This window comes from Stenella coeruleoalba (assembly GCF_951394435.1).
Source record: "Stenella coeruleoalba genome assembly, chromosome: 7".
Taxonomy (NCBI): Eukaryota; Metazoa; Chordata; class Mammalia; order Artiodactyla; family Delphinidae; genus Stenella; species Stenella coeruleoalba.
The window spans coordinates 18,940,062-18,967,924 of NC_137153.1; the positions used below are offsets into that span (position 1 = coordinate 18,940,062).

Below are 27,863 nucleotides of genomic sequence, written 5' to 3' on the forward strand. Positions count from 1 at the left end.
GTACTATTTTTATAACCACAAACTGTAATTTAAAATGAAAATCAGTACATTCAACTGAATAAAATATTGAAAAGAACTTTAATTGATTCATCATAAAGGCATTGAGCAAAATAATGTTAATAAAATTTTTAAAATAAAATATTTAAGACAATTTTTAAACACAGCAGTGCAGAAAATAGCATTAAAATGTTTGTAAAATTACACACATTTTAACACTTCCACAGTCTTTGTGGAACCCAGGCTTTTAAATTTTTGAACCACTAAAGGCAAATAAAAGAATGTAGAGGAACAGATTCTACATAGAGTTACAACCTGGACACTACTTCCCTAGAGTGTTATTGCCAGAGAGAAGTTATGACATGAGTTTTGTAGAATAAGAAAAACACCTGAATAATTCTTTGCTTTTCAAAGTAAGTATCCAAGAATTATACCAGAAAAATGTGTGCATATTTAGGTGTATTTACATAATGTCATCATGTTCTGTGGCCCATCAGCCTCAATATATTTATTTACTAACCTTGGTTCTGTTAGTATACATTTAAAATGTAATCATATGAATCATCTAATCCAACTGGGTATCCATTTTGTTAGACATCAATCACCAGCAGTAAGTTCACTAAAGAAAAGTAACACAATTAGCATTTTCAAACACCAAAAATTAATGAAATGACAATAGTGCAATTACTAAGTTTAATTAAATCTGATGACAAGTGTGTTTTGATTAATGATTTTTAAAAAGATAAAAATATTAAGCTCTAGAATTCTATACAAAAGGATATGGAAATCTTACTCTTTACCATCTTTCCCTGGTACAAATTAGAAACTCAAAATACTTTAAATATACTCAAACTGAGTTGCTACAGCCACGTGCCTATAAAGTGAGAATTTTGTGTACGAATTCAGGAATTACCTTTAAAAAAATGGGGATGGAAATTATTTGCCTGTCTTTAAATTCTCCTCTTTGCTTCTGATCAGGCACGAGAAAAGTCTGGCCCCAAGGTGTGCTTTATAAATGATAAGTGGTCACATTTCTGTGGAAAACCACCTTGCTTTGTCAATGTTCTTACATAGAAGGAAAGTATTTTCCAGCTATAGCTACCAAGCTTCATAACTAAGGATTCAGAGTGCTAGTCAGTATACATCATCCAAAGATTTTTCCTTTCTTTGCATCCCTAGATAATTTTCAACGAATTTACCCCTGACTTTTCAATTCATAAGGAACAAAACTGAGGCAGGTTTCTGTATATGTGTGTGTGTCTTAGTATTTTTATTTTGATATTTGTTAAATAGTTTGTATTTTATGATAATGGGCTGTCTGAACTCATCCATATAGTAACTGTTCTATAGTTGAAATTGGCTTTAAGTATTAAAATTGTATACAAGGAAATTAGGGGTGTTGCAGTACTTGGTTGCAAATAACTTGCCATCTGGTGTTGGGTCAGAAAATGCTATTTCATTCGTGCTGAGAAAACAGCCAAACATGAAGCAATTCCTAAAAAAGAGAAAAAAGATAATTTAACAATGGAAACAACTTAAAATTTTGATTAAACATAAGCACAATTATATCAATATTTTAAAGCAATCCAATTAAAAAATTTCAATCTCTTTACATATTCTTGATTAAAACCAACATTATTTTATTAAGTGGTAAAATGACTCAATGCCTTGTATTTTACAGGTGGAAGTCTAATGATATCATTTCACAGATGAGAAAACTAAGGCCCAGAAAGTTCTGCCAAGAGGCAAAGGGAGCCACACAAACCATCTGGTTGACTCTAGGTGATCCGTGATAGTAAGCAACTAATATGAGACAATATTGCTAGTTAAAAGCCACAGGTAGTTATAACAACAAAAAAATAATTATTTTGGGCTTCCCTGGTGGCGCAGTGGTTGAGAGTCCGCCTGCCGATGCAGGGGACACCGGTTCGTGCCCCGGTCCGGGAGGATCCCACATGCTGCGGAGCGGCTGGGCCCGTGAGCCATGGCCGCTGAGCCTGCGCGTCCGGAGCCTGTGCTCCGCAACGGGAGAGACCACAACAGTGAGAGGCCCGTGTACCGCAAAAAAAAAAAAAAAAAATTATTTTAACCAATAACTATATTCTTTTCAACTACATCACACACTCAGAGCTTTAAGAAGGCAAAAACTAATCTGCATTTTGACTACAACTCTCCTTGATCCAGCTCAACTAGGATTAAAAGCAATAAACTGAAATAGCTGAAAGAATTCAACAAAACTGAGGGATAGTCTATGAAATAACTGGCCTGTAGTCTTCAAATTCTTCAATGTCCTGAAAGACAAAGAAAGGCTAAGAAACTGTTCCAGGTTAAGGAAGATGAAGACTAAAGAGATATTTTGACTAAATGCAATATGTAATCCTGAACAGGAAAAAAAATGCTATGAAGGGCATTTGAGACAAATGACAAAACTGAAATATCGACTATACATTAGATAGTATAGCATTATATTGGGATATTAAATACCCCAAATTTGATATCTGATCTGTCCTTATATAAGAGAATATCCTTGTTATTAAGAAATACATACCAGGTTATATACTGGTATTCTCCATACCAAATTTATGTATCTCAACATAAAATATAGAAAATAGAGGTATTTCACAATTAACTATGAAATAAAATCTTTACAGACACCAACTTCTCTCACTGCTCCCCTTTGTAAGGTATGGTGGGGGCCTAGGATTGAGGCCTAGGACTGCAGCCCTGTGGTGGTCTTGGTGTTCTTTCTTAAAAAGTGTATGGAACCCAAAGGCTAGAATAGTGCTACTCAAAGTGTGGTCCTTGGTTTTGTCAAAGTGGAGTCATTGGTTTGTAATCTGTTATCTTAAAGATAGAGGTTGAGAGAGTAAGTGTTGTGAAACTCATCTATCTAACCTAGATTAGGTAATTAACAAGCAAGAAAGAAGCAAACTCATTTGTCCCATTATCAACTAAGTACCAACATACAGTGTTAGTACAAAGTGTGCATACTGTAGTTTTAAAAGGGAGAATTCATATACCAAAGACTCACCATTTAGAAATACACAGTTCAGTGGTTTTAGTATATTCAAAAATTGCACAAAACTCAAGAACATTTCATCACCCAAAGAAACCCTGTAGCCATTAGCAGTCACCCTCCATTCACCCTTCCCTCAGTCTCTGGGAACAGCTAGTCTACTTTCTATCTATGGATTTGCCTCTTCTGGATGTTTTCTATAAACAGAATCATATAATAACATGGGGTATTTTGTGAATGGCTTTTTTTAGTTAGCATAATCTTTTCAAGGTTCATCCATGTTGTAGCACGTATCAGAACTTCATTCCTTTTTGTGGCTGAATATCCTATTGTAGTGTTGTATGGATGTACCACATTGTGTTTATCCATTAATCATGAATTTGGTTGTTTACAATTTTTTTTAGCTATTATGAATAATGCTGCTATGAACCTTCATGTATAAGTTTTTGCGTGGACAGATGCTTCCGTTTCTCTTGAGTATACTTGTAGGAGCAGAATTGCTGGGTCATATGGTAACAGTTTAATTTCTTGACAAACTGCCAGACTAGATTCCACAGCAGCTGTAGCATCTTACATTCCTCCCAGCAGCATACAAGGATTACAGTTTCCTCCACATCCTCACCAACACTTGTTATTCTCCCTTTGTTTTCGTGTAGTCATCCAAGTGGCTGTGAAGTGGTATCTCATGATGGTTTTGATTTGTGATTTCCTTTATAGCTAAGGATGTTGAGCACAGCTTCACATGCTTATCAGCCATTTGTATTTCTGCTTTGGAAGAATATAGAATACATTGAAATCCTTTGCCTATTTTTAAATTGGGTTGTCTTTTTGCATGTTGTAAGAGTTCTTTTATATATGTTGGATATACTAGACTCTTATTAGATAAATGATTTGCAAATATTTTCTCATTCTGTGGGCTGTCTTGCTAATTTACTTTTACATTTAGTTACACTTGTGAGTTACAGTAAGTCTTTATTAATTACCTAGTCACACATGGTCAATAAACATGTACAATTTCTAAAATTCTTTTTATAAAAAATATTTTTAATGTACAATTTCTAAAATTCTTTTTTTAAAAATATTTATTTATTTATTTAGGCTGCATTGGGTCTTAGTTGCAGCATGTGGGCTCTTTGTTGAGGTGCGTGGGTTTTCTCTCTCTGGTTGCAGTGTTCGGGTTTTCTCTCTAGCTGTGGCGCGTGGGCTCCAGAGCGCATGGGCTCTGTAGTTTGCAGCACGCGGGCTCTCTGGTTGAGGCGCATGAGCTCAATAGTTGTGGCGCACAGGCTTAGTTGCCCCGTGGCATGTGGGATCTTAGTTCCCTGACCAGGGATCAAACCCACGTCCCCTGCATTGGAAAGCAGATTCTTTACCACTGGACCACGAGGGAAGTCCCCAAAATTCTTTTTTTTAAACTTATATTTTGTTTTTATAGATTTATTTAAATGTAATTTTACATCTGTTGAATCTAATAAAAATCTGGGCTTCCATTTTTCCATTTGTTTGTTTCCTAGCAATTTATCTTTACTTTATTAATGTGTTGGTCTGTAACAAAATCCAGTCTTTGACCACAGGTAGTTTGAAAAGCACTGGGCTAGAATGTTTCAGACTTGGAATGTTGTGCCCACAATTGAGTATATCTAGTTCTTTTTTTTTTTTTTTTCAGTGCCAGCATTGCCTTAGCCTGACTTTGGTAGTATTTATATAGAAGTGTCTTACCAACATCATTCCCTTTGGCTCATGAGCCGGGAAAGGTTCTTGGAAAGCTAATCTGGGTCTAATCCATTTTATTTTATTTCTTACCTTAGAGTATCTACCAGTCGTCTTGCAATGCGCTTTCTTCTCTTCAATCTGAAGACCCAAATTCTACTTATCCCACAGATTGCAGGTTCTGGTACATCTGAACATTGCCAAGCCCTATGACATTCTTTAGAGCTTGGGGATTCTGGACCAGTTGGTTCAGACAGGACACGGAAGGCCTGCAATGATACGCAGAAGCATCTAGAGCTAACAATACAGCTGAGTTCACATTTCTTTTTAAAAACCATTCTTTAAACAAAATTTAAGTACCTAAAATTAATCTTACCCTACCTTCACAAAAATGTTAAAATTCTTTGCTATTTCTTGAATTCTTGCCCATTTATAGTCATACAACACTTAAAAATTACTAGTGGTGTTGAGATATCCCCACATCCTAGTGTATTATACCATTGTGAAACTTTCTTGTGTTGATTTAAAAAAATTATAAAAGACTCTTACTTCTAATAAAGTACATAAACTTCTCCCATTCTCTCCATCCTAAAATGTACATTTGATATTATAAAAAACTAATAACACTAAAGAAGGTTTTTGCATATAAACTATGAAATTTGGTGTTTAAATTTTTCTTTAAACTTCTTATTTTGAATATAGATTCAGAGGAAGTTGACAAATAGTACAAAGAGGACATGTATCCTTCACCCAATTTCCTCCAATAGTTACATCTTCCGTAACTATAGTACCACACCAAAAGCATGAAATTAACATGGGTACAATGTGTGTGTATAGTTCCATGACAATTCATCATACCTGAATACTGATTTAACCATCACTACAATCAAAATACAGAGCTACTGCATCATCACGAAGCTCTTCCTCTTGCTACCTCTTTATAATCACACCCATTTCCCTGCCCCCCACCATCCCTAAACTCTGGCAACCACCATCTGTTCTCTATCTCTAAAATTCTGACATTCTGAGGATATCATACAAATGGACTCATACAGAATGTGACCCTTTGAGAATGGCTTTTTATTTATTTATTTTTTTATACAGCAGGTTCTTATTATTTATCTATTTTATACATATTAGTGTATATATGTCAATCCCAATCTCCCAATTCATCCCACCCACCACTTTCCCTGCTTGGTGTCCATACGTTTGTTCTCTACGTCTGAGTCTCTGTTTCTGGAGAATGGCTCTTTTTCACTCAGCACAATGCCCTTGATACCTGTCCAAGTTGTTGCATATATCATGTCTGTTCCTTTTTATTGCTAAGTAATATTCCATTGTATGGATGTACCAGTTTGTTTAATCACTCACCTACTGAAGGACACTTTGGTTGTTTCCAGGTTTTGGCTATTACAAATAAAGCTGCTATAAACATTCAGGTGTGGGTTTTTGTGTAGACATAAGTTTTCATTTCCGGGATAAATGCCCAGGAGTATGATTGCTGGGTCATATGGTAAATGTATGATTAGTTTTTTAAGAAACTGCCAAACTTTTTCCAGAGGGGCTGTAACATTTTACATTCCCTCCAACAGTGTATGAGAAATCTAGTTTCCCTGCATCCACACCAGCATTTGCTATTGTCACTATTTTCTATTGTGGCTGTTTTGATAGGTGTATATTAAGTTTTAACTCCCACTGAGAAAACTTTGCTTCTGAAATGAGAATGAATAGAAGAGTATATGTATGAGTTAGTTGGCTATACAGATCTTCCTCAACTTATGATGGGATTACGTCCCGGTAAATGTAGATTGTGGGCTTCCCTGCTAGTGCAGTGGTTAAGAATCCGCCTGCCAATGCAGGGGACACGAGTTCAAGCCCTGGTCTGGGAAGATCCCACATGCTGCGGGGCAACTAAGCCTGTGCGCCACAACTACTGAGCCTGTGCTCTAGAGCCCGCGAGCCACAACTACTGAAGCCTGTGCATCTAGAGCCCGTGCTCTGCAACAAGACAAGCCAACACAATGAGAGCCTGCGCACTGCAACCAAGAGTAGTCTCTGCTTGCCACAACCAGAGAAAAGCCCACACTCAGCAACGAAGACCCAACACAGCCAAAAATAATTAAATAAATTTATTTTAAAAAACAAAAAGATCAAAGAAAGAAAAGGCCAAGTTAATCACTTTTACAGCCCATAGTACAAACCAACTGCTTTTCTCTCTCTATTGTCTGATAAACACACAAGGGACTATATATGTATATGTGTGTGTGTATAAATATATATGAGATGAAATGCAGAAAAAAGGAAAATAAGAAAGATGGTAGAAATGAGGGGAAAAAAGGGAAGGCACGTATAAAAAGGAGTAAGATACAAAGCTACAGTAATGAAGACAATATGGTACTGGCACAAAAACAGAAATATAGATCAATGGAACAGGATAGAAAGCCCAGAGATAAACCCACACACCTATGGTCAACTAATCTATGACAAACGAGGCAAGGATATACAATGGAGAAAATACAGTCTATTCAATAAGTGGTGCTGGAAAAACTGGACAGCTACATTAAAAGAATGAAATTAGAATGTTCCCTAACACCATACACAAAAATAAACTCAAAATGGATTAAAGACCTAAATGTAAGACCGGACACTATAAAACTCTTAGAGGAAAACATAGGAAGAACTCCCTTTGACATAAATCACAGCAAGATCTTTTTTGACCCACCTCCTAGAGAAATGGAAATAAAAACAAAAATAAACAAATGGGGCCTAATGAAACTTAAAAGCTTTTGTACAGCAAAGGAAACTATAAACAAGATGAAAAGACAACCCTCAGAATGGGAGAAAAAATTTGCAAACAAATCAACAAAGGAGTAATCTCCAAAATATATAAACAGCTCATGCAGCTCAATATTAAAAAACCCAATTAAAAAATGGGCAGAAGATCTAAATAGACATTTCTCCAAAGAAGACATACAGATGGCCAAGAAGCACATGAAAAGCTGCCCTACATCACTAATTGTTAGAGAAATGCAAATCAAAACTACAATGAGGTATCACCTCACACCAGTAAGAATGGGCATGTATCACTTCACATTCAGAAAATGTACAAACAACAAATGCTGGAAAGGGTGTGGAGAAAAGGGAACCCTCTTGCACTGTTGGTGGGAATGTAAATTGATACAGCCACTATGGAGAACAGTATGGACGTTCCTTAATAAACTAAAAACAGAACTACCACATGACCCAGCAATCCCACTACTGGGCGTATACCCAGAGAAAACCATCATTCAAAAAGACACATGCACCCCAATGTTCACTGCAACACTATTTACAACAGCCAGGTCATGGAAGCAACCTAAATGCCCATCAACAGACGAATGGATAAAGAAGATGTGGTACATATATACAATGGAACATTACTCAGCCATAAAAGGGAACAAAATTGGGTCATTTGTAGAGACGTGTCTGGACCTAGAGACTGTCATACAGAGTGAAGTAAGTCAGAAAGAGAAAAACAAATATCGTATATTAATGCATATATGTGAAATCTAGAAAAATGGTACAGATGAACTGGTTTGCAAGGCAGAAATAGAGACACAGATGTAGGGAACAAATGTATGGACACCAAGGGGGGAAGCGGGGGTTGGGGGAGGTTGGTGGTGGGATGAATTGGGAGATTGGGATGGACGTATATACACTAATATGTATAAAGTAGATAACTAATAAGAACCTGCTGTATAAAAAAATTAATAAAATTCAAATAATAAAAAGGACTAAGCATAATTTCAAGATGTACTGAGACAGATAAATATTTTTAAAAGGAAGGAGACATAAGTGTGGTACATTATAAAGTCAGGTTCAAAGAACACATTTGAACTATAAGTCTTCCTAGCTAAAGATTACCCTGTAAGCTCCTTGAAAGGCAAAAACTATATATCTCTATTGTAGAACAAGTGTTGGCAACCTTTTTCTGTATGGGGTCAAATTGTAAATACTTGTAGGCTCTTTGGGCCACGTGGTCTCTTTTGTACCTACTCAACCCTACCTTTGTAGCACAAAAGCAACCACAGATTAATATGGAAATGAATGAGCATGGTTGTGTGTCAATAAAACTTTATTTACAAAAACAGGTGGAGGGCCACACTTGGCCCATGGGCTATTGTTTGCTCCTCTGCTAGAACACTGCTAATTAGTATCCAAAGTAGATTCTAATTAAGGCACAAGTAAGGACTATTTTGCCAAATATATTAACCTGCACTAAGCCACATGTTCAATAACTGAGCTTATTTAAAATACTACACTTTATAGTCCCGGTATATAAAAGACAACATGAACTTAAGACTGACTTATCCTGCTTATATAAGGCAAAATACCAGATATAATAGAAAAAAATGACTTCAATTATCTATATGGTCAAGGATATTTTAGAAGGAAAAATTCATTAATGGTAGCATTCTTAAATGCTTTTCTCCCAACTACTTTATTTTGCTCACAAATTATACCAGCAACTTATTAGACATATACGATACCTGTTTGATGGGTTCTGCAATTAAACACCCAACTACTTTCTTTTCATCAGAAATAAAGAGAAAAGTTTTGGTTCTGTTTGGACATCTGGGAACAACTTGCTGGAAGCCCAATTCATAATCGACAAGTTCTTGGACATCTTCGACCTAATGATGTTAAAAACCAAAAAATGTGAATTTGTTTGAAAAAGTATAATAGAAAACATACATATCTATATACACAAAAAGTATGATTACCATCAGTTTAGCCTCTTTTATCTCTACTTCTTAAATTTACACAATCCCAAAATTATTTCACTATTGATGCATGTTTCTGCCACTTTGGAAACAGGGTTTTAAGAAACTATTTTAAAGATTGCTTTCAGCAGACAGAAATTCAGACCCTTGGGAGGGATAAGGAGTAGGACGATTTTTTTCAGCTTTAGTCATTGTTCACTGGGGCTAAACATCCAGCCCAAGAAACAAAGGCAACACCAACATAAGAATTAGACTCTGGAGCCGTTAATTTCTCAATATTAAAAAGTTTAGTTTCTCTCTCACAAATTGAAGATGTAGGTAAAAGATAAGCTATAGAGCCTTATCTGTTTTCTTTAATCTCCACCTGACACTCCTTTGTCTTGTAACTGTAAGTTTAATTTTGTATGATGTACTATGAAAGTCTTCCTTACAACTGTACCAAAGTACAGCAGATTATCTATAAGCAAAGGTATTTCACAGTTCAACATAGGTTGATTTCTTGGCAGAGAATGGGGAGAGTAGGAGGAAAACAAAGATTGAGAAAGTAACACTATAAATCAACTACACTTCAATTAAAAAAAGAAAAGAAAAACTAATGTTCCACACCTTTCTGATAGCATAACTTGGATCATGTGACAGGACCAACACAATTTTCCCATCCCAAAATTCTGCTACAACACGTTCTTTTTTCCAGCCCTGCCAAAGGAAAAAAAAAGTCACAGTTTAATCTGAAGAGGGAAAAAAAATAATATAGTCTGGAGAGAACAAAAAGATGGACAATGAATGATATAAAAAAGATAAAACCCAGGCTTCCCTGGTGGTGCAGTGGTTGAGAGTCCACCTGCCGATGCACGGGACACAGGTTCGTGCCCCGGTCCGGGAGGATCCCACATGCCGCGGAGCGGCTGGGCCCGTGAGCCATGGCCGCTGAGCCTGCACCAAAAAAAAAAAAAAAAAAGATAAAACCCAACTACAGGAATGTGGTAAGGGAAATAAAAGATGCCTAAAACAAAGTGTCTGCCCTCCAGGGGCTGACACCCTATCAGGAGACATGTAAACAATCTATTATAAAATAAGTTGAAGTCAAATAAGAGCCCTTCATAGGAATATAGAGAAAAAACAATGAATTATTAGGGGTGTGAAGGTGGGGCATGAGTGGGATAAGCAGAGGGTTTTTTTTTTTTTGGGGGTCGCACCAGCGGCAAGTGGGGTCTTAGTTCCCTGACCAGGGATCGAACCTGCACCCCCTGCACTGGCAGCGCAGAGTCTTAACTGCTCGACTGCCAGGGAAGTCACCAAGCAGAGTTTTAATAAATAAGGCTAAAAGTATTATGAAGGCATGACCTACAGCAATAAAAATAGGGGAAAAAGGGAGTGCATTTGAGTAGCAGGTGTAGTCATAAAGATAAGGCCAACAGTAGGATGTATTTGGAGTAGGAGGGTGCTTGATGAAGAGGTGGGACCTCTCTTCTCAGTAAAGAAAAAGCCTGGAGAAGTCGTAGAAAAGCCGTTTTTCTAAGGTTATCTATAAAGAAGAAACTAAAGTGAGGAAAGGAGAAACTCCTCAAGTCTTTGAGTTTTGTATCTTGACTGCTCAGCTCTGAAAGCTAGAGGTAAGGATGCAGGGTGTTCACTCAACCTAGAACAATAGCTTCTCTTATATTAGGACAGCAGGTTTGAAGTGGCACTTTTATTAAAACTTAACTTTTAAATACATCAGTCTCTAATATTAAGGACAACAAAATTGCAGATGATGAAATATTTTTGGACACATAGATCTTTCCATTTTTAGGCAAAAGAAATGTATCTTTTAAAGCAGCTTCACTTTTTAGAACAAATGCAAACGACTATTTTTTTTACTTACTGCATATTTGATTCCCTCCAGAAATCTGTGGTGATGCTGAACATGCTGCAGTTCATCCTCGGGGTTGGAAGCAGTGTAGATCATGCCACAAGACTTACACATGGTGGCTCCAAAATGTTTCTGACCAGCGTCCTACAATTGGAAGAGGAAAAAAAAAAAAGCCTATCTAAACACATCACAGTTAGCTCTACATTTAGTTCATGTAAATTTGTCCATTCATTCAAATTTGTCCTCATTTTTTTTTTTATGCTGGCACAGGTGAAATACTAAATGAAGTCTGGTTACTCTATCTTCTTCTCTCTCAGCACAAACAAGATGGAATGAGAAGAGCCCTAAACATGCAATAGTGATGAAAGAAGTGAAACTGCTTCTTTGGACAGTGGAAAAAAAATCAAGATTCTTTAGCTGGACCCATAGTTCTAAGAAGCAATAAGATTAAATCATAAATATTATAGCTAAGATGAACAATGGAACTTCCTTATTAAGCTCTTATACGAGAGGCCTAAAAAAGCCTCATTTCAAAGAGGCAGGGCAAAAATTTCAGGACTTATACATTCATTATATAGTATTTTTTCCTTAAGTGGTTAGGAGTCTGAAAGTCTTTTCCCCAAGAGTTGATAAAAAATAAGTAAAATACATAGTAAAAGTTCAGGAAAAGCACAGATAAATTAATGAATATAGAGAATTCAGGGATATTCAATGTCAAGGCTTATTAATTCCCATTGTATCTCATAAGGCATTGCTTAATGCTACTGAAAAATACCAAATTTTGAATTGTCTATATAGGCGTTTGCAAACTTTCTACCAAGGGCCAGAAAGTAAACATTTTAGGCTTTGCAGGACACACATATTCTTTTTTTCCAACCCTTTAAAAATGTAAAAGCCATTTTTAGCTCATAGACCTTGGTCCAGATTTGGCCCATAGCCATAGTCTGCCAAACCCATGTCTAATGCAATGTTGCTATTCTCATTAAGTCTTTTATAGATCAATAATAATTTTCCTTGTCCAGAGGCAGCTCATTCATCAGCATTCTACTACGTTGCTAGGACTGCCCAACACCATCAGTTCAAAAATGTACTTGATTAGCTTTAAATGCTGCCACTACAGCAAAGGTAGCATTTACAAACTCAGAATATCTATAACCCCCAGTAACTATGCTTAGACAACACGTCAGACTTCAGGTTCTATATGTGAGAGCCATGTACAGGAGGAGCTTTGTTTTAAATTTACTCACAATGACGAGCTGGTCTTTTGTTTCTTTATTTGCATCTCTGGTATTAGTATTTTTCTGTATATTGATTTGTTTCAAGAAGTTAGTAGACGTGACGGATCCCACAGAAGACTGTTCTTCAACTAGAGATCTTGAAGTAGAAAGTTGGTAAGTATTATTTAATAATTTAAAAATATTTGACAAATTATAATGAAAAGAAAAGAAATGTATATAACATTTGCAGAGGACTTTGCAATTTTTAGGGCTTTCTATCGACATAACTTGATGAAGTAATAGGGCTAGAAACAATGAGAAACCTGAGGCCCACTCAGACAGGATCAGTAAACTACTCAAGGTAAAGTAACTAGTGAAGAATGGCAGAAAGACTCAAATCCCTGTCTTCTAACACCACGTCGAAGGGATTTCATCTACAGTATCAGCTGCATATATGCAGGATTTCTTTGTAAGTTGATGTCACCCTTAAAATTTAATCTTTTCTTGCTTTATCAAACCTTAGGACCCACGTAGGCATAAAGAAACTCCTGGAATACCATAGCAGATAAGTAGACTCTAATACTGAATCTCACAGACCCACAGGAAGTCAGTCACCAGCACATTATGATCCAACAACTTTTTACGGGGTCAGTGAGTGTGAGGCTAATACACTCGCTAGTCTGCATGCCTAAAGCAGCACCCTACTATTCTCAAATTCTTAGAGAAAAAAAAAAAAAAAATCGGCTGGATAGATGTTGTCGAGGCAACCTTTTCGCATTAGGAGAGAACGCTTGGACTGGCTTATAGAGATTGCAAACAGGAGCCCTTCGTCAAAAACCAGCTAGCAAATGTTTTGATCAACTCACACAGAGTGTAAAACTTTGGATTAGCTACCAATATTTTAAAATCTAGAGATTCCACTTAAAAATGGGTATTTCCAACATTGCAAGAGACACTGTAAGATCATTAGACCTCTGTTTCATCAAAGAATCTACTAGTTAGAGCTACACAGCACATGCTCTTTTAGGTGGGGCATGCTTCTCCAGTTGGCTCGTCTCTGCCCAGCCTGGCTGGCTCTGTAGGCACTGAGTTTGTAACCCTTGCCTTATAATGAAATGACCTTTTTCCAAGGATGAAAGAAATAGAAATCCCTAGAGAGTAGAGGCAAGGAAAAAAACCAAGTACCCAATGCAAGGGGTTCAAACAGAAGCTGACACTGACAAATGAAAAAACACTGGAAAAAAGCCCCTATCTAACGCTTTATGCTAACCCAAGGTGTCTTGCTAGCATCTGACTAGAAAATGGCTTTCAAACTGACTTGACAAACCTATGGTGAGAAATATATTTCACATAATGACCAATACAGATACATATATATAACTGAAAAAAAAAAAGGATTCACTAAATACACTTACTACGTGAGAGATGCATTATTCCATTTTAAAAAAATGCTAGATGTGATACCCTTAAACTGATTTGATAAACTACTAATGCCTGTAATATAAAAAACACTTGTCTAGGTCGCTGACCCCCTCCACCCCTTATACAACGTTTGCTAAGTACCTCAGCTCTTCCCATCTCTGCATGCGTGACCGCAATCTCTTTACTTCTATCCTAGCAATTTTAACAGTTTATTATACGTATTTGTTTAAATGCCTGTCCTCTTCTAACCATAACTTCCTTGATAGCAGGACCATGTGTTATTTACCTTCACATCTCTAAAACTCGGTGTAGTTCAATACCACATGGTACTCTATAAATGTTTGCCAAACGTGAGACTACAAATCCAAAGAATCTGTAACCTACCTAAAGTAAAACTCATAGATTAAACCACAAGAAATTGATGATATCTGATTTTTTAGGTCCTACATAATGAGCAAATTTCAAATGATTCAATCAACAGTCTCCTAATATCTCCTTATGCTACGTTAAATTAGTTTATATGCTATTAGCTAATTGTGGTAGGTTTCAATCCTCAATAAATAGTCATGAAAGAAGACAGATGAGAAAAGGGAAGGGTGAAAAAAACTAGGAATATGGACTTTGAAGCGGAAAAGTTGCCCACCCAACCCAATCTCCAAGGCAATTTAGGGTGAGATGCCCTAAGAGTAGGAGAACTTACATAGGAAGTACCTTGCTCAATACCTTTAGTTGTTTATCATCAAATAGGAAGAAGAGAACCAAAGCTGCTTAGCGAGATAAGACGTTCAGACTATAAGAAACTTCTTTTTCAGAGCTTTTACACTTATGCTCACATGTACCCATGCCTCCTGCACTTCCAGTTTTAGTTTTGAGCAGGATAGTGGTAGCTTCAGCTGGGATTTATAACAGCATTAAGCTGCTGCAAGTTACTTACTCCTCTGGCCAGAGTCTCCTCATCTATAAATGGGGTAATGATGGTATCTACACCATGAGGTTGTAAACGCCCATTAAACATGAACTATTATCAATATGTTGTCACACGGGGAGGCGATACAGCCTAATGGGCTTTGGTTAAAATATGGATTCTAGTCCTGGCTCTGCCAACTAATAGCTGTGCAACTGTGGCTGGATTACAAACAGTTTTCTCAGCTGAAAATGGTAATAATAGCATCAATCTTCTAGGTTGTTGTGGGGATAAGTGAAATAATGGATATAAACTACTTATTATGGGTCAGGTACTATATAAAAATGTAGCAATTATTACTATCCAAGTCCACAAAGGTCTTTTCCTTCTCTCAGCTCTTCAAGTTCTTAAGAAGTTTCTATGAGAGGATCTGATTTCATCTTCTATTCTTAATATCTCTTTAATGGGGAAGAAAAACAGTGTTCTCCAAATTAAATAGTGTAAGAAAGAAAAAGAGACCCAGTGGACTCACAGTTAAACCTTGAACATTAAAATAAGAGTGACACTTACCTTTTTGTGTTGACTGAAGACACGGTGAAGATGGGATAGACAAGGGTCTCAGGAGAAACTTGTAGGGAAAAAGGTGACAATAATTTGTATCGCAGAATAAACTTAAAGCTTTAAAGCATAAGAGTTTAAAGGTTTATAAGACCAAAATACTCACATTACTTGATTTCAAGACTTAACAGTAATCAAGACAGTATGGTATTGACAAAGGGATAGACAAATAGATCAATGGAACAAAATAGAGAGCCCGGAAACACCCACGCAGATACAGTCAACTGATTTTTAACAAAGAGACATAAGTTAATTCAATGGAGAAAAGAAAGTCATCAAATGGTGCTGGAACAATTTGACATCCACATTCAAAAAAGATGACAACACTCACATAAAAATTAACTCAAAACGGATCACAGATCTAAATGCAAAATGTAGAACTATAAAACTTCTAGAAGAAAAATCCACATGAACTTGGGTTTGGTAATAATTTTTTACATACAATACATGAAAGAAAAATTAAATGAGTTAGACTTTATCAAATTTAAGTGTTTTGCTCTGCAAAAACTGTTAAGAGAATAAAAAGACAAGCCACAGACTAGGGAGTAAATACTTTCAATCATATTTCTGATCAAAGATTTGTATACAGAATATAAAAAGAACTCTTAAAACTCAATAATAAAAAAAAGTCCAATTAAAAATGGGCAAAAGATCTGAACAGACCCTTCTCCAAAGACATATAGATGGCAAATAAACACATGAAAAGATGTTCTGCATCATCTGTCATTAGGGAAATGCAGATTAAAAGCACAATGAGCTATTACTGCACACCTATTAGAATGGCTAACATCCAAAAAACTGACAATAACAAATGCTGGAGGGAATGGGGAGTAACAGGAACTCCCATTCATTGCAGGTGGGAATGCAAAATGGCACAGTTGCTATGGAACATTTTGGCAGTTTTTTTATAAAGTTTAACATAGATTTGCCACATAACCCAGCAATCATGCTTGTAGGTGTTAACCCAAGTGTTATGAAATCTTATGTCCACAGAATAACATGTACACAAATGTTTATAGCAGCTTTATTCATAATTGCTAAAAACTGAAAGCAACCAAGATGGCCTTTAATGGAGGAATGGATAAACAGACTATGTATGGTAATTCCATAGTTCAGCAAAAAAAAAAAGGAATGAACTATTAATACATGCAACAACACACATGAACCTTAAACGCATTTTACTAAGTGAAAGAAGTCAGACCCAAAAGTCTACCTACTGCACGACTGCATTTGTGTGACATTTTTACCGGAAAAGGTAAAACCATGGGGACAGAAAACAGATTAACGGTTGCCAGGGGGATGAAGAAGGGTAGAATAGATGACTACAAAGGATACACACAAGGGAAATTTTAGGATGAGAGAACTGTTCTGTAGGGTACTGGAGGGGTTGATTCATGCCTCTATGCACTTGCAAAATCCATAGAACTATATATAACAAAGAGTAAAATTGAATGTATGTATTAAAAAAAAATCAACCATGATGTTGAGGGATCCCAAGATGGAATGCAGACTGTGACAAATGAATCTAACTGCATTAGAACTGCATGGAGAACTGCATTGAAGGAGACAATGGAAGAAAGGAAAGATGACCTAAGTAACTTTACAAAACAACGTTTTGACTAGAAATTAGAAGGCTAAAGACAAAAGGACTGTATTTAAATGGTATACGCTGGTAAATCTGTTTCTCACAGGAGAATGAGTTAATACTGAAACTGCCCTGCAGGTATATTGGGACTGTACTTAACTAAGTAGGTGCACAGTGACGGGGAGGAGCCAGCTCTCTCACTGTCTGAGAGAAGTTACAGACAAACAAAGAAGGAAGGGAGGGATAACCCGAGGGACTGGATTAGTCAGAGACATCAAGTTTGAACTTATGTTTCTTTAGCATATGTACACATGGAGAGATACACAAACAATTGTAGATGTGTGTGTATACATGGATTAGGATACATACATATATTGATATTTTCTAGCTCTGTCTGCTGAGAGGGCCTAGGAGCCACGACACTCCAGTAGCAACAAGCACACCAAGTCCAGAACTTGGTTTCTAAATTATATTCCCCAATAGAAGGAACTAGGGTTCCTTGGAGAAGTGGCCAAGTCTAGGACTGCGTCAAGGCAAACGCAAGATGAGCTGGGAGCATCTTGTAGTGACAGAAAGTAAGAAGGAAGTGCTCAAAAAGTAAAAGAAGGGGACAGGTCAAAGAGAACTGACCTGAAAATATCTCCCAATGGTCAAAGCTGAAACAATATGAGCAACAGAATATATAAATAATGTAGTATTAAATTTTAACCCAAAATATAAAATATTAATGAGTGCATACTGATGAATATCCAGGAGTCCATTTATTTATTTAAAGATTGAATAAATAGGGACTCCCCTGGTAGTCCAATGGTAAAGAATCCACCTTCCAGTGCAGGGGATAAGGGTTCAATCCCTGGTCGAGGAGCTAAGATCCCACATGCCGCGGGGCAACTAAGCCTGCATGCCGCAACTACTGAGCCTGTGCGCCTCAACTAGAGAGCCCACGTGCCAGAAACTACAGAGCCCACACACTCTGAAGCCTGTGCGCTACAACTACAGAGACAAAACCCACACACCACAACTGGAGAGAAGCCTGCACGCCACAACGAAGAGCCCGTGCACTGCAACAAAAGATTCTACATGCCACGATGAAGATCCCACGTGCCATAACTAAGACCCGACGCAGCTAAAAAAGTAAAATAAAGACAACTCTTCCTTACAGAAGGAATCCACATTGGGCTTCCCTGGTGGTTCAGTGGTTAAGAATCCGCCTGCCAATGCAGGGGGACACGGGTTCGAGCCCTGGTCCAGGAAGATCCCACACGCCGCAGAGCAACTAAGCCTGTGCACCACAACTACTCAACCTGCACTCTAGAGCCCGCGAGCCACAACTACTGAAGCCCACACGCCTAGAGCCCATACTCTGCAACAAGAGAAGCCGCCGCAATTAGAAGCTCGTGCACCGCAATGAAGAGTAGCCCCCGCTCGCCGCAGCTAGAAAGCCCACGCACAGCAATGAAGACCCAATGCAGCCAAAAATAAATCTAGGAAAAAATAAAAAATAAAGGATTATTTTTAAAAATAAAATAAGGGAACATTGTTTAAAAAAAAAAAAAAGAAGGAATCCAAATAATATATGAAAAATCTTCCTCTCTAGGAGATGAAACTTAATCCCCACCCCTCCCTGAAAGGGCAGGCCAGACTTAGTGACTTACTTCCAAAGAATAGAGTTTGGGAAAGGAAAAAGGGTAACTTTTACAGTGGAGAAATAGGGCAAACCTGACCTTCACCAAGTGACAGAGGTTAACATCATCCGTAATGTCGTGTGGACATCAGCACCCAATACGATGTGGTGAGAAGGGCAGTTCACCTCAGTGGCATTCTTCCCCCAAACCCATAACCCCAGTCTAATGATGAGGAAAACATCAGACAAACCCAGGTTCAGGAACATCCAGATAAGATATCTGGCCAGGACTCCTTAAGAATGTCAAGGTCGTGAAAAACATGGAAACAAAGAAAAGACTGAGAAAATATCACAGACCAGAGGAGACTAGGGAGACATGACAGCTAAATGCAATATGATGCCCAGGGTGGATCCTAGAACAGAAAGGGGACATTAATGGAAAAATTGATCAAATCCAAATACAGTCTAGAGCTTAGTTAATAGGAACATACCAATTATCTAAGTTTCTTAGTTTTGACAAAGGTACCACAGTAATTTAAGATGCTAACAAAGGGGGAAATAGGGTAATACAGGAACTCTCTGTATTATCTTTACAACTTTTCTGTAAATCTAAAATTACTACAAAATAAAAAGCTTATTAAAAAAAAGAAAAAAGGTGTGAGTTCCCTGGTGGTTAGGACTCGGAGCTTTCACTGCCCAGGTGTAATCCCTGGTCCAGGAACTGAGATCCCACAAGCCACGTGGCATGGCCAAAAAAAAAAAAAAAAAAAGGAAAAGAAAGAAAAAAGTTAAATAGTAGTTGATTAGAGAAAAATAGTACGTTGAAAGTATGCTATCTAGTAAAAGAGCAAACTGTTAACTTTGCACTGAAAAATAATTAGAGCTCATTCTCTAGAAACAAGGCCAAGACAGTTGAGAACCTGACCTGCTATGGATAAGTTACTTAACCTTAAGTCTGTTTCCTCATCTGTGAAATGGTCATACAAACTTATTTCCTAGGGTTGTTGTAAGAATTAAATGATAAATTAGTTATTAAGTAATAAGGTTTTATCATTTGTTTACTACCTTTGTGAATTTTGCCATATGCTTGTACCATCTGTTCTTATTTTTGTTTGTTTGCTCATGCAGAGTGGCATGCAGAATCTTAGTTCCCCAACCAGAGATCGAACCTGTGCCCCCTGCAGTGGAAGCACAGAGTCTTAACCACTGGACCGCCAGGGAAGTCCCTTGTACCATCTGTATTATATTTTATTTATTAAATAAAAGTCCTTAAATGGACTTAATGTACTAAAATAAATTTATTTTTAAAGAAAATTTTATAACTATTGTAAATGAAAAGCCGTTATTATTTTTCTGCTACATGTTCTGTCATATCAGGGATAGCACAACCCATGGAAAACAGAAAGCATACTAAACATTTAGCACTGCCTGGTACATATTCAGCAGCTAATAAGTACTAGTTATTAACAGTATATCTCAGAATAACCATTATGAATCATCATTCGATATATCCTTATATCATTAGATCCTCTTAAGGGCTATTTTGCTTTTAGTTTTATCTTTGTTTTCTTCCTGTGAGCTACAGTTTCTCACTATATTCTGCATATCTACTTCTAGAATTTTAATTTATTTCCAAATTTATAGATATAATGAACAAGTTAAAGTTACAAAGAATCTGGCTGGTAAGTAGAATGTTAATCAACCTCTTTATATATTCATAGTTTAGTAAATACTGTTTAAGTGAACAGTGACACCATAAGTTAATAATAGGATTTCAGGACTAAGAGAAATTTAAAAATTAAGACTAACCCCTTACTTTAGAGATTTCTTCCCTAGATCACACAGTTAATTAGTGGCAGATCTAGACAAAACCCCAAGGTTCCTGATGCCCAATTCAGTGCCCTTTTATGGCCTTTTAAATTCTGCTTACAACTGGGCTTTGATCATAGATATATAACAAATTGTTTTCACTCCCTCCTATTTTTGGGGGTAAAAGGTAGGTAGGGTATGTATGATAAGAACACCTGGCCCTAGGGAGCTTAAGTAACTTGGCCACATCTCACAGACCAATTAATCATCAGTATTTTGTCTTAAATTCCAGCCTAAGGTCTCTTTGTCTCCTCCATAAAATGCACTGCACTGCTTATCATAGAAAACAGTGTTACCAAAATAAACACAAAGATACAGGTCACAGATAGTGAATATTTAAAAAAACCAAAATATTATTGTATATAATTTCATATTGACACATGTAATGAAGCATTATTACAAGCAAATAAACTCATTTTGAGAAGAAAACTTTTCTCTTACTTACCTGCCTTGTTCTCACTGAAAGACTCCTCTGAAGAAAAACTCTTATTTTCATCGGTTTTACATTCCCTTGAAGAAATGACTCTATCTGATGCATCCTGAAAATAATGAATAAGTAAAATTAAGGAAACCTATAATTCTTAATCATTTTCTATTTAGTGAATAAATCCCAACAGATCTGCTTCTAAAACAGAGTATGTAGTTTATTATGAATTATATTTCATAATGACTTTAAATTCTCAATTTTCAGTCTATTTTAAGGAAAATTCTTTTTATATCTACTAAATGTAATATTTTAAAAGACAGAGTGTGCATATTTAAGTCCATAATTTGTCATCCTGTCAAAAATGTATTATTTCCTGACAAAGAGGACAGAATGAAGATTATAGAACATCCCTTCTACAAAAATGAATTGAACAACAACAACAAAATTAGTGAAAACAGCAAAAATTTCCCCAGCAGCTGCAAAACTGAAAAGGAACAACCTTCTGTCACAAGCTTTAAAATCAGGGAGGCAAGGAAAGAAAAAGAACATTCTGGGGTAGTTGGAGAGGCTTCTAAACTCCCACTTTTGGGGCAGTAGCAGAGACTAACACTATTTATTTGGTGAGACTCAGAATACATAGCTTGGGGGAAAAGGAAAAAACTTTAAAGAGGAACTCATTCAACATCATAACATCTCAGAAAAGGTGAGACAACCCATCAGTTTGCCACTTCTCAGGGGTCCATAAGGAGTTGGGGAAAGGTTATGCACCCTCTAATGAAAGACAGGATTCACCCTCGTCTAGCAGAGATGAATACTAGTAGTGGGTATTTAACAAAACCTTAGGGAGAGAACAGAGCCCAGTTCCACAAATTTAAGATGCACAAATGCCCAGCTTCTCAAACTACTAAAAACTAGGCAGAACCCAAAACCTAACCCCTTAAAATGAAGCTCAGAAAAAAAAGTCAGAAGAGTACTGCAGAGAAATCATCATGTCATTGTAACAAGACTGTTTCTTCATTATCAAATGGATATGCAGAATACTAATGAGGACCCCTCCCCTACATGCACTTTGCTTCATTGGATTGAGAATTAATTTTAGCTTGAGTTGTGCCCTAGATTTTTAAAAACTGAGTTATATTTATATACACTGACATGCACAGATACAGAGTTTGATGAATTTTTCATAAACTTATATATCCTGTAACCCAAACCCAAAACCCCTATCAAGATATAGGGGTGTTTTTGTTTTTGTTTGTCAGAAACAAGATGAAGAATTAGTAGAATTGCTGTTATGGCTTAGGCAAGCAAGAACACGCTCCATTTAACAATATACTTGGCAATACTTGATAGAAATGCTTACAAGGGCAGCAGGTAAATGAAATTAGCAGCAAAACTGGACTGATCTAGATATGTATCCATACGTTGATTTAGTGGAAGGAAATGAAGAGCTCATACCTGTCAAATGGTAGCCTGATACTCTGTTCCAGGAGATTACTGCCATGCAGGAATGTGGGCTTAGCTTTGCCAGAGTTCAATTTTTCATGAAACACCAGAAATCTGTTACCTTACATTTAAAAAAAAAATGCTGGCTCTAAACATTATGTAGGCCAAGCAAACATCCATGGGCTGGACCTGGTCCACTGGCCACCAATTATAATCTTTGCCATTGAGATCTGAAATGTAGGTGACTACAAGAGGTAGGAACTGGGGTTGAATTTGGGAGGAGGCAATGAGAACAATAAGAGGAGGTGAGGAGGGAAATGACTACAGAGAGAGTTTGAATTGCTCAGCAGTATATGAGCCTCAGAGTGTATGTGAAAGCCTACAGCTGCAAGGGTTGTGATGAACATAAACAAGTCACCACAGACACGGAAGTCGCCAAACTGGGAGCCCTTCTTAAGGCCTGTTGCCTCAACTACTTTCTGCCCTTGGCTACATGGAAGAAAACCACCTTTCTCTCCTTACTGACAAGAGGTCAACAATAGAAGGTATAGACCTGCATTGTCTGTTATGGTAGCCACCAGCCACAAGCAGCTAATGAGAACTTGCTACATGGCTAGTCCCAATTGATACATGCTGCAAGTGGAAATAAACATGGATTTCAAGGACTTGGTACAAAAAAAGAATGCAAAATATCTCATTAATAACTTTTTATATTGATAACATAGAAACAGTAACATTTAAAACATACTGCGTTAAACTTTTTAGAAACTATCTTAATGTGGCCACTAGAAGATTTTAAATTACGTGTATTGGTATTCTATCAGACAGCACTAGTCTAGGCCAGCTGGGACAAATAGGAGCACAATCAAAAAAGCATAGAGGACTTCCCTGGTGGCGCAGTGGTTGAGAGTCCGCCTGCCGATGCAGGGGACACGGGTTCGTGCCCCGGTCCAGGAAGATTCCACATGCCACGGAGCGGCTGGGCCCATGAGCCATGGCCGCTGAGCCTGCGCGTTCGGAACCTGTGCTCCGCAACGGGAGAGGCCACAGCAGTGAGAGGCCCGCGTACCGCAAAAAAAAAAAAAAAAAAAAAAAAAAAAAGGCATAGAATGGCACCCATGAAAACATACTATGTAAAATAAACAAAAACCCAACTATACATTCACAGTGATCATCTCCAAGTAGTGGGATTACAGAAGATACATATTTTTTATATTCTCTGTATTCTCTAAATTTTCTAGAATAAGCTAGTACTTTAAATAATGAGCTGAAACAAACAAACAAAAATATGCTCATTCTCTGGAAATCTACTACCTGAATTTTGTTATTTCTACTTTCTAAAAACAGACTACCAAGTAAAAGTTAAGTTTCTCTGGACCACAGTTATGAGGGAACTTAACGAGATGTAAACCTTAATGCCAAGAAAATGTTGGTAGGCTTCCGTAAGCCAAAAAAGGGAGGAAAAGCCCATCTTTCTACCCTGTCTCTAAATTCTTTATAGTGATGATACTATTTGGCTTCATAAAAGCAGTCCTACAGACTGTAAAGAAAACAAAATTTTGGGCTTCCTTGGTGGCACAGTGGTTAAGAATCTGCCTGCCAAGGCAGGGGACATGGGTTCGAGCCCTGGTCTGGGAAGATCCCACATGCTGCAGAGCAACTAAGCCCGTGCACAACTACTGTGCTCTAGAACCCGCGAGCCACAACTACTGAAGCCCGTGCACCTAGAGCCCGTGCTCCACAAGAGAAGCCACCGCAATGAGAAGCCCGCGCACAGCAACGAAGAGTAGCCCCACTCACCACAACTAGAGAAAGCTCACGTGCAGCAGGGAAGGCCCAACGCAGCCAAAAATAAAATAAATTTATAAAAAAGAAAAACAAATTTTGTTCAAAGTTACATATATACAATGTATACTGAAGCTCTGTTATATGGCCAGCTTAGTTTTTAAAGTGATATATTTACATTTACCTTTATTAATTTCTCTTCATTTTTGCTTCTTTCACTCAGCAGCTCAGTGTTCAGTTCTTTTTCTACTAACAAACACTTTGGCACTTGCCTTGTCTCAAAACTTCTTTCATTGACAGTTTCCACATCAGACTCTTCAATAACTTCTGATTTATTCTTTTGGGTGAGTCCCAGTAATGGCTTATCTTCCAGGGACAATTTTCTCAGAGAGGGTTTTTTCCTAACAAAAAAAGCCGCTCCTCCCTGGAGGGTAACTTGCGGTTTGACCTTTTGGCTTAGAACTCGAGGAGCATTCAGATTATTTTCAGCTGAGTAACAATTATTCTCTTTCTCCACAATTGGCTTATAGGCCACTCGATTTTGCTTGGAATTTTTAGGATTCTTTGACACAGGCTTGATGCACTTATATCCTGGTTGACACTTAGCAGTTAAACACTTCTGTGGTTTTTTGTTCATCGTCTTGGAGCAGGCTGGTTTTCCCTGCATTTTTCCTGTCACACTGGGATACGATCTATCTTCATTATTAGTTTTTAGACAAATAGATCTACTCTCTTTTATCAGCTTTCTCTCCAGTGGATTGAGGTACCACTTATCTTTGTTGTAAAAGGATATGGTAGACACAGCAGATTTAAATGGTGAACCTTGATTTGCAGACGGCAATCTAGTTTTAGTCGTTTTGAGTGGACTTGAAATGAAATGGCCCTGTTGAGAGCAATGAATCTTTCCTTCATTTTTATCACTGCTTTGGCAAATGTGCTTTTTATTAGGTGATGGAAATATATTTTCAGTAAAGTCCGAAATTAATTTCTTTGATGGAATTTCTGATAATAGGCTATGAAAAGAAACACAGTCCATTGATAAATATAGTTATTTTGCTTCCATTTCTATGTCAATTTACTGCTAAGCAATAAACAGCTCTACCTGTAAGGCATATTAAAAATGCATCTTCTCCACCAAACATCCATCCATATACATTAGTAGTTTAACAGCAGGATTCTCAAATTCTGTCTTTACCAAACAAAGCATTTGAATATTTTTCAAAACTAAGATTCCAATGTTTGTGAAAACAAACACTGTTTACAGAGAAGCTTTGAGATGCACGTATATGTATATGTGTGTGTGTGTGTGTTTTAAAACCTATTTCTAAGTTTTGGCCATATACCTGCTATAATTTCCCTAAAATGATTAATTTTATGTAATAAACTGACCACTTAGGGCTGTTCTATAATATATATCTCTGGTATGACATAGAGTATAGAGCTTTAGAGGATTGCTTACTGATGAGTATCTACTATATGCAAAACAGTATGTTAAATATTACATAAGAGAGCAGAAAGGAGCAAGGTAATAAAAGATCTGACCCACATTTCCAAGCCATAGGAAACAGCCCTTTCTCTGAGTCCCTCCAAAGGCCTTAAAGAATTATGAAAGCTTACAGTATTTCCAGACTAGAATTAGAATATAAAGTATTACTGTAGCCACAAGGAGTAGGTGAATGGAAGAATGGAAATACTTAGAGATAGAAGAGAGGAGATAAAAAATGCAAGATGGTGAATTTTTCTTTTTTTAACAGTTTCTACTCATAGGATGAGACTCACTTATCACAGTTCAAAGAATGCTGCTTCCTTTTCCTTGGAGTTAAAGTTGACATCTTCTTAACTGAACTCCTAAAAGCAACAGAACAATATAATAACCAAATTAATCCAATGTGTATAAAAATCAGTAAATCAAAATTATACTTTATAAGTCTGAAAGAGTTCTCAGATGGGTAATGGTCCATAAAGATCCAAAAAAGGGGGGATGGGTTTAAAAAGCAAATCACTTTAATAAAGGTTTAAACCATGAAGGTAAAAAAAAAAAAAGAAAAGGAGAAACACTACATCACAGTAGTAACTAATTCAGCAGGGACAGTACAATTTAATTAACTAATTAAGCAGGAATACTACATGTTTCAAGCCGGAAAATGATCCTATTGAGGAAGGATTTTACCCCATTTCAGGACACACTTTCCCCTCAATTAGCCTGATGAACCCATACCAAGTTTAATCACTTTATATTCTGGGCAGCTGTCCTTGCCATTGCCCTCACCCCTACCCCTCCCGCTGTTAGATGCTCTTGCCCTAGGCTTCCATTCCATCCTGCACCTCCTTGGTATCCGTTTAGCACATTTTCTTGTTGTTAGTTTGACTTTCTCAAAAGCCTACATGTTCAAAGAAGGCAGAGACCGTCTCTAGCTTTTTCATCAGAAGCAAGAAAACGGGGAAGCGTAATCCTCTCTCATTTTTCTAGTCGAGGAGCTGCTTGTTTCCTTATTTACAAAATACTCTGACCTCCTAAGACTGCGGGTAAACAAAATCACGCATGTTAACTCTCGGGCAGATGGTATGTTGCTCAATAGCGTTTTCCCTTCCCCTTCCTTCGGATGAAGTATATTTAAAAAAAAAAATTACACAAGCTTGGCTTCAAACAAACAGAAGGACCTGGGTTTCTGGGAATTCGTGTCGAGCTGCGGCTTAAGGCAAGACCCTTCCGGGGCTGAATGAGGAAAGGTAGGAGAGAAAAGCGCCTCTGTCCCCAAACGCTTTCAGCAAAAAGACGAGAAAACTCGGCGTCAGAAAGATGGAAACCCGGTGACCTGGAAGTGCGGACACCCGCTCGCTGGCTTCGGTCTCCAGCCGCGAACGCGCCAAGCACCGAGCACAAGCTCTTTTTCCTTGACATTCACCTCCACGTTCCACAGAACCTCCCGGTCTCCTGGCTCTTCCACCCCACGCCTCGACCCTCCGCAGGACTTACCCGCCCCTCGGACTGGCAACCTCTCCTCAGCAGAGCCAGGGGTCCCGACTGTATTCAAATTCTCGCGCGCCAGTCCAGGCAGAAGTAGGTGAGTTCCGATTGGCCGCTTCCCAGCGCGTCCAGGGGCTGGCTCGGTGATTGGTTGTGCACTAGCGTTTGCCCCGCCTACCCGAAAGGCGGTCTCCAAGATTCTCCCGCCCTTGCAAGGCTAAAAGCTCTCTTCTCTCCGAAACCAAGTCTTCAAGAATCCCGTGAGGCGCGCCGGGCTCCATTCCGGAGGCCTTATCTAAGATGCATTCTGGGAATTGTAGTTTTTAGCAGAATAAAACTGAGGTTTTTATATTTTAAACTCTGAAGTCCAGGCACATTCTAAGGTCACTTAGTGTAAGATGTTTTTGTAAGGTAGCCTCTCTAAGATTTCGAGGCAGTTATTTTTCACATTTGAAGCTTTACTGTTAGTTTACTTTTTTTTTTTTAACTAGTAATACGTTAGGTTTCCAGCTCATTTTTTCATTTTTCAAGTTAAATTAAAAAATCATTACAGTAACATCTATGCGCCAGGCATTCTTGCACATTTGATGTGTTTTACTTCATTTACTCTTCACCACAGTCTATGAGATATGTATCATCATTCCCATTTTACAGAGAATAAAA

General features: G+C 37.6%; 1 protein-coding gene across 3 annotated transcripts; it reads right to left on the reverse strand.

The window, feature by feature from the left end:
* ESCO2 (establishment of sister chromatid cohesion N-acetyltransferase 2) lies at positions 1–27,860 on the reverse strand. Of its 3 annotated transcripts, none has more exons than XM_079927094.1 (11): positions 27,210–27,860; positions 26,012–26,080; positions 24,417–25,245; positions 21,023–21,116; positions 15,452–15,509; positions 12,586–12,712; positions 11,351–11,482; positions 10,093–10,182; positions 9,253–9,396; positions 4,817–4,992; positions 1–1,492 (listed from the first exon to the last, which is right to left on the reverse strand). In XM_079927094.1, exons 2-11 carry the CDS (start codon positions 26,062–26,064, stop codon positions 1,360–1,362), a joined length of 1,836 nt encoding a protein of 611 aa, XP_079783220.1. In that variant the 5' UTR covers positions 26,065–26,080; positions 27,210–27,860; the 3' UTR covers positions 1–1,359. The 3 variants fall into 3 exon arrangements, with proteins under 3 accessions (XP_079783220.1, XP_079783219.1, XP_079783218.1); XM_079927093.1 differs by having other exon boundaries at positions 27,049–27,860; XM_079927092.1 differs by lacking the exon at positions 27,210–27,860 and having other exon boundaries at positions 26,012–26,491.
* Positions 27,861–27,863: the final 3 nt, after the last annotated feature.